Source organism: Microtus ochrogaster, unplaced genomic scaffold (genome assembly GCF_000317375.1).
Source record: "Microtus ochrogaster isolate Prairie Vole_2 unplaced genomic scaffold, MicOch1.0 UNK109, whole genome shotgun sequence".
In the NCBI taxonomy this organism is placed as follows: domain Eukaryota; kingdom Metazoa; phylum Chordata; class Mammalia; order Rodentia; family Cricetidae; genus Microtus; species Microtus ochrogaster.
The window spans coordinates 638,334-645,054 of NW_004949207.1; the positions used below are offsets into that span (position 1 = coordinate 638,334).

Sequence of the window (6,721 nt, forward strand, 5' to 3'; positions counted from 1 at the left end):
CCCATGAGGCCTGGGGTGGGGGCTGTTCTGGAAGGAGACTCCCTGAGACTCTGCTGCACCCCTTGTCAGTGTGTGAAGCTGGTGGCCCTGAAGAGCAAGGCGTCATGGAGGACATGGAGGAAGCAGACAGGATGAGTCAGGGGAGGGGAGATGTCAGAGCCCTGTGTGAGGTTCTCCATTGTTCTTCTAATGCCATTTGAAGGGGCTGGAGAGATGGCTCAGTGGGTAAGAGCACTGGCTGCTCCTGCAGAGGACAGGATGGCGCTCACCTGGCTGGGGTTTCGGCTTTAGTCCTCTGGCCTGTTGGGAAAGAGACAGTGTCAGTGTGACATCCGTGCTGATCGTCCATCTGTCTCTCAGCTCTCCTCTATGTTCAGCTCCTTCAGAGGACAGGGGAGCAAAGAGGCCTCCCCAGACAGTGAGGGAAGAGCCTGGATTATCTCTGCTGGGCTGCAGTCCTACACAGCAACCCCTCCCCCAAATCCCTGCCAGGTCCAGGCCCCACCCCCATCTCCTTTGTTCCTTCACCAACCTTGAGTTCCCCCTGACCCTGCACCTGCTTGTCTACTCTGTGTTCTCCTGCCTTCCTTTTTGTGCCCTTAGGAACCACCTCCTTCTGGATTGTATTTTACTCTACTGGTTTATGTGTCTTGGTGCACACTGTGCTGTTTTAATTACTATAGCGTTTTATTGTCACTCATTTATTATGTGGCAGGGGCTGTGCCACAGTTTGTGTGGAGGTAGAGGGCATCTTGCAGGAGTTGGTTCCCTCCATCATCTGGTTCCCAGAAGTGGACACTGAAACTTTTTACCCTCAGAGGGCTACTCTAGCCTTTTTTCTTTGTAATTTATTTCATACTGATTTACCTACTGTATTTTTTTCTAGAATTTTAAATTTTGTACGTCTGTTTTAGGGTAGATGCACATGAGAGCACATGCCTGTGGATTCAGGAGAGAGCTCCTGATAAGCCTAGAGGCGGTTGTAAACTGCCTGGTGTGGGTGCTGGGAGCAGAACTCAGGTTCTCTGCAAGAGCATTCAGTGCGCTTAACTGCTGAGCCATCCCTCCAGCCTCCTATTACAACTTTGAATAAACTCTGAGATCAGACAGTGGAGTGCTCCATTATTGGTCATTTCATTTCTGTTGTTTATCTCATTTTGTGTGTCTTGTTTTGTCTTTGAGAAGGCATCTGAATTGGAGAGGATAAACTGTTTTTGCAAAACTGTCATTGTCATTTAGATGGGAATTGTATTGAATTCAATTTTTGTTGTATAAACACCTTTTAAACAAATCTTTAATTATTTTTATTGTGTGAATGTTTGCCTGCTTGTGTGTGTTTGCCACAAGTGTGCCTGGTCCCTGTGGCAGTCAGAGGAGGGCGTCAGATCCCCCGGAACAGGAGTTACAGGAGTCTGTGAGCCATCGTGTGGGTGCTGGGAATCAAACCTCAGTCCTCTGCAAGAGTATCCTGCTATAGAGATTTGCATTGGTATGGATCTTAGTTATTGGTATAAATTTAAGATCAATTGTGTTACACATATATATATATTTCTGTTCTTGCTTAAGGTATTGTGATTGTGTAGTTCATTTAAAAATGTAATGTATAATTAAGAATAAAGGCTAGTAGATAATCATCTATAATATTTTGTAGTCGTGTTAGTTAGATTTTTCTAGATGTATAGAGATATATTTCAGGTAGATAGGTATTCTTCAGATCTTTCAGAGACCTTCAGAATATGGCATTTAAAATGTTTAAGAACTTAAGACTTTTTATGACTGTGAGATATATCTGCTCCTGGCAACATCAAGCTACTTCAAGAGATGATGGGCATTGAAGAGGCTCCTTATGGAGTCTGTTGACCATATGGCAAGAAACTGCTCTTGCCTGGACTGCTTTATAAACTGGATATGCTGGACCCACAGAGAAATGACTGCTAAACTTGCCTAAAGGTGAGATAATTCTTCAGGATTCCTGTATCATTAATGAGTCTGGTAGACATTCTGCAGGACACACACACACACACACACACACACATACAAATATGATGGACAAACTGCCAGCATAGGTGGAACTGTCTTTGAAATTTTCTGCTTTGTAAAAGAGTCTGCTGGTTACTATGGGCCTGTAGGCTAAAGATGGATGCTCCAATGATACAGAAGAACTTTGGGTGACTGTTCAAGCAGTGAGATGTCTATGTCAATTCTAGAGTTTTGGCAGTTGCTTACAATGTACTTCCTGCTTACTTACATAATATGGTAACTTTTTGGACTCTTTGATTGAGTTGAAGAATAAATGGTTATAGTTATAGTTTTCCTTAATCATGATAAAAGATAAAATAGATATAAATATTGTAACTGTAATTCTTGCTTGATACCTGTTTTGTTATATGTCATTTTACTATGTTAAAGTTAAAGCCTTCCTTTTTATTTAAATAGAAAAGTGGAGGTGATGTGGGATTTCCCTCTGTATGCTGTGATTACTGTGAACAAAGAAACTGCTTTGAGCCTATAGCAGAGCAGGGAGGAGCGGAGCAGAGCTAGGCAGGGAGGACTGGACTGAAGTCTGGTAGGAAGAGGGGCAGAGTCAGGGAGAAGCCACGAATCCTCCACCTGATGCAGATGCTGGGAACTTTAGCTGGTAAGCCACAACCACGTGGCAATATACAGAATAATAGAGATGGGTTAGTTTAGGATATGAGTTTTGCCAGAAATATGCTTAAGTTATTGGCCAAACAGTATTGAAAATAATATGGTTTTCTGAGAGGTTATTTCATGGCTGGGCAGTCGGGATGAAGAAGCGACCCTTCCCCCAACAGTATCCAGTGCTCTTAACCACTGAGCCATCTCTCCAACCACCTAATATAGACATCTTAATTAATTTTTCCATTTTCAGAATGAGTTTTTTCCTACTCACCCACTTCCCCTGTCATTCAAGAACATCACTGTTATTATTCAGGCATCTGTACTGGCCCCTGAGGTTCAGAAAGGATATGTTCTCATACAACCTCTAACAGCACCTCCTGTGTGCATTTGCTAAGTTCCTGTTTAAAAAGTGTGACTTGCCCACCTCCCGTCTCTTCCTTTCTCTCTCTCTTTCTGCTCCTCTGCCCTGCCCTCTGTCTCCCTCTGTAACTCTCTGTCTGCCTCTCTCTTCTCTTCTGCTGCTTCTGTTCCAGAAGCTGGTCTCCCTTTGCCCATCCCTTTGCCTCTGTTATTAGACACTCGGGGACCTGACTTACAAGGTTCCCCCTGTCATCTCCTGCCTCCTCTGGCAGCACCACATTACTCAAGAGTTCCTGAAATGGTATTTCTTTCTTGGAAGGCCAGAGAGTGTCCTACATGATTCCCAGAAATTTCTGGATTATTCTGTTGACAGGAGAGGGAGGGGTTGAGATAAATTTTCATGGAGTCAAGATCCTCCTGCTCCTGCCCCAGGTGCACAGACTGAGGTGTGGATCACAGTGGCTGTCATTGTTTTTATTCTTAATTGTGTTATATTTATTTATTCACCATGTATGTGAATGTGCACAGGCTACGGTATGTGTGTGTCAGAGAACAATATACAAGACTCAGTTCTTTCCTTGTGCCCTGTGTGTTCTAGCATTTCCAGTGTCTTGACCTCCTGAGCCACCTCACTGGGTCTGGCTGAAATTATTTATTCTTTGACATTCTATGTAATTTATCTTCCTCTGGGAGGTTCTCTCAACACCTGTCTCTCCTCTGACCATGTCTGTCAACACCACAGCTCTTTCTAAAATGAACACTCAGTCCTTGGGACCCCTCCCCATCACCCACAGTTACTGGGAAACTGGATGTTCATCTACTTAGGATCCTCCAGTTTCAAGCCAGACTTTGGGAAGTGGAGCAATCAATACAGCTGAGCTGAGGCGACTTCCAGTTCCTTCTGCTTTCCCCTCCCCTGGCTTCCTCCTGGGCAGGCCTTTCTCCTCTGATGAGGAAATGGCTGAGTCAACAGAGAAGAACTGAGATGTGACTGGACTGTGCGGTTCACAGACTGAACCCTCAGAGGCCTCACTTTGGGAACCGGCTTAAAGCAGATTTCTAGTGGGGTTAGCAGTGCAGGCCTGCAGTCAAGCAAACTGAAACAACAGGAACAAAAAGACCCCCAGCTACTCTAAGCAGAAGCCTCAGAGCCTGACTCTGGACTCAAGAGGAGGTCATCAGGGATCTGCCCTGGGGAGGCAGGAAGCCACACTTAGCTCCTCAAAAGCTGTCCACCTTGCTGTTTTTAAAGACAGGGTCTCTCACTGGGACCCGAGGCTCAACAATTAGGCTAGTGTGCCTAGTCATCAGCCTTGGGGATTATCTTGCCCCCTGCTCAGCACTGGGACTACAAGGATTGTGGTGACGGATCCTCAAGCTTGCACGGCAAGCACTTTACTGACTGAGCCATCACCTGAGCCCCAGGATCTGAGCTGTCAACAATCCCCTTCGATGACTCTGGTGCAGATTGTCCTGTGGAAACACTCGGGAAGTGTGATGGGGATGCAGTCTGGACCACTTACCTTTCCTCCTCTTCCACCTGAGGAACAGCATCAATCCCAAAACCCCAGCCAGGAGTACAGCAGCAGCCACTGCCACCCCAACTGTGGTTCCCAGATCCAGGGTCTTATTTTCTCTGCTCATCTGACCTTCTGTGGCCGTGAGGGTGTTTTTGGTGCGTGTAGAAGTTACAGTGCTGGGACTTGGAGAGGTGGTCCTGGGGACTGGGAAGAGATAAAGGAAATCAGCATGAACTTTCCCAGTAGGAGTGAAGATTCTAGAGATGCCTCTTTGCCGTCAGACACTGAAGCAATAGACTCCAAGGAACTGGAGACACCCAAGGAGTCTCAAGCTGGGAGAAGGAAAAGGCAAAGCTTGGAGCCAGCCAGTAAAGAACTGATCTCCCAGAAAGAGAGTTCACACAGTTCTGACAACTCCTCAGATCACCTTGCAGGAGAGACTGGAGACAGAGGATGATGGCTCACTGTGGGCGGGGCCACACCGGAACTGGGACTGCTTAGCTGTGCTTATGTCTTGTCTTCTATTTAGGCCTAAACCTCAGGTCAGGATGGGTCAAATCTGAAATATGGAGTTGGGTGTTGTCACTGGACCTCCTTGTTTCTTCTCCCAATCTGGTCAAGCTGAGTGCTGGAAGCCATGGCATCATAGAGTAATTGCCCAGTCATCTTTTCAGGAGAGACTTATCAGAACCAAGGGGTCCGCTAAGGGCTAAACCCAAAAGCAAGGCTTTTGCGTTCTTGCTTTGTGAATGAAGTTGCTGTCCTTTGCTATAGATTTTTCAATGTAGCTGGCTTCCCTTCTGTTACATATTTGGGAGTTAATTCCCTAGTTCAGAACAGTTTCCCGCTGCCAGGCCTTGTTCCTCTCTCCTAGGTAAGCACAGAGATCTGCCTTCCTGCAATTACCTTTATCAGCAGGCATCTGGTCAGGGCTTCGGGTCCAGGTATAGAGCATCACCCAAGCTGCTGCCCTGTTTTTACCCCACATAAAAGATTCTTACCTCCTATGCTCACCTTCACCTCCTTTCACTGATGACTTTAATTCAGGACTCTCAAGGGCAGCAGGAGAAATAATTAACTGCTACCCAGAGAAAGACCCACAACACCAGGATCACAATGACTGATGACAGCATAGCCCAGAAGCATAATTTAGAGACCTGGTTGTCATCTTGGTTTAGAGCAGTGAGTCTAACTCCAGACCTAGACCATAGAAACTGCAGCCTCTGGTGTGTTGCTATCTGATCAAGAGCCATCAGCTTCTCCCTGACTGTTTACTTATGTTACCTGGTATCCCCTACGCATGCTGGGAGAAAAGAAGTGCCATGCTGATTTAACAAATCGCTGCCCTGTCCATAATTTTACTAAAATAAACCTTTTAGCTCTTTCTACCACCTAAAAATGTACTGTAGCTCAGTAACCTTCCCCTCCAGAATCCTATGATGATTTAAAGATTTAATTCCTTTCTTAACTACCTTTCTCCATTAAGGAGTCTCTCTCTCTCTCTCTCTCTCTCTCTCTCTCTCTCTCTCTCTCTCTCTCTCTCTCTCTCTGAAAACCCTTCCCAGACTTTCTATGGGGCAAAAGAACTCTGGCCCTGGAACCTGCCAGAACTGGGGAATTGCTGGTTTTAAGGATATATATGGCTGGGAACACTTGTAGAACCGGTAGAACTGAGAACAATGTAGAACAAGGACCAAGGGAAAACAAGAGGAACAATGAGAAATGATGGATTGAAGAGAGAATAAAGAATCGTGGATAGATGGAAGCTGTTGGGAGTAAACTTTCCCCTCAGATGTTTCCCCTCATATGTTTAGCCCCCCTTTAGCTCATTCTGACATCTTTAATTGAACTCTAAATAGGGAAGTCTTAAAGGCAAGAACTTTAAGGCTCCCTAAGCTGAGAACGCCTCTTTCCTCTGTTTTTCACTGTGACCCGTCTCTCTAATTGTCCTGTCAAGGACAGGGGGCCAAGCCTGGCTGGTTAGAGCTGCCAGGACCCAGGCTCAGACCCTACACTCAAGTAACAAGTGGGTTGTTCTTCAATGAAGGAATGGACAGATGGACACGGGTATCCCGTCTCCTTTGGGGGATGCGGGATGGGGAGCAGCTCTTAGAAGCTCACACAGGAAGACGGGAACAGATGCTGAGGCTGAGATCGGGTGAGCAATGACAACTCTACTTCCTGGTAGGAACATCCTC

The 6,721-nt window shown here is 46.0% G+C and overlaps 1 protein-coding gene across 1 annotated transcript in view; it reads right to left on the minus strand.

Moving 5' to 3' along the window:
- Nucleotides 1-265: 265 nt before the first annotated feature.
- LOC101992006 (paired immunoglobulin-like type 2 receptor alpha) overlaps nt 266-6,721 on the minus strand; it is a 16,508-nt gene continuing 10,052 nt past the window's right edge. Inside the window, exons 4-5 of the mRNA XM_013355266.1 lie at nt 4,527-4,720; nt 266-300 (exon numbers count right to left, since the gene is read on the minus strand). Coding sequence (XP_013210720.1) covers nt 266-300; nt 4,527-4,720 — 229 coding nt within the window. The remainder of the gene's footprint in view (nt 301-4,526; nt 4,721-6,721) is intronic.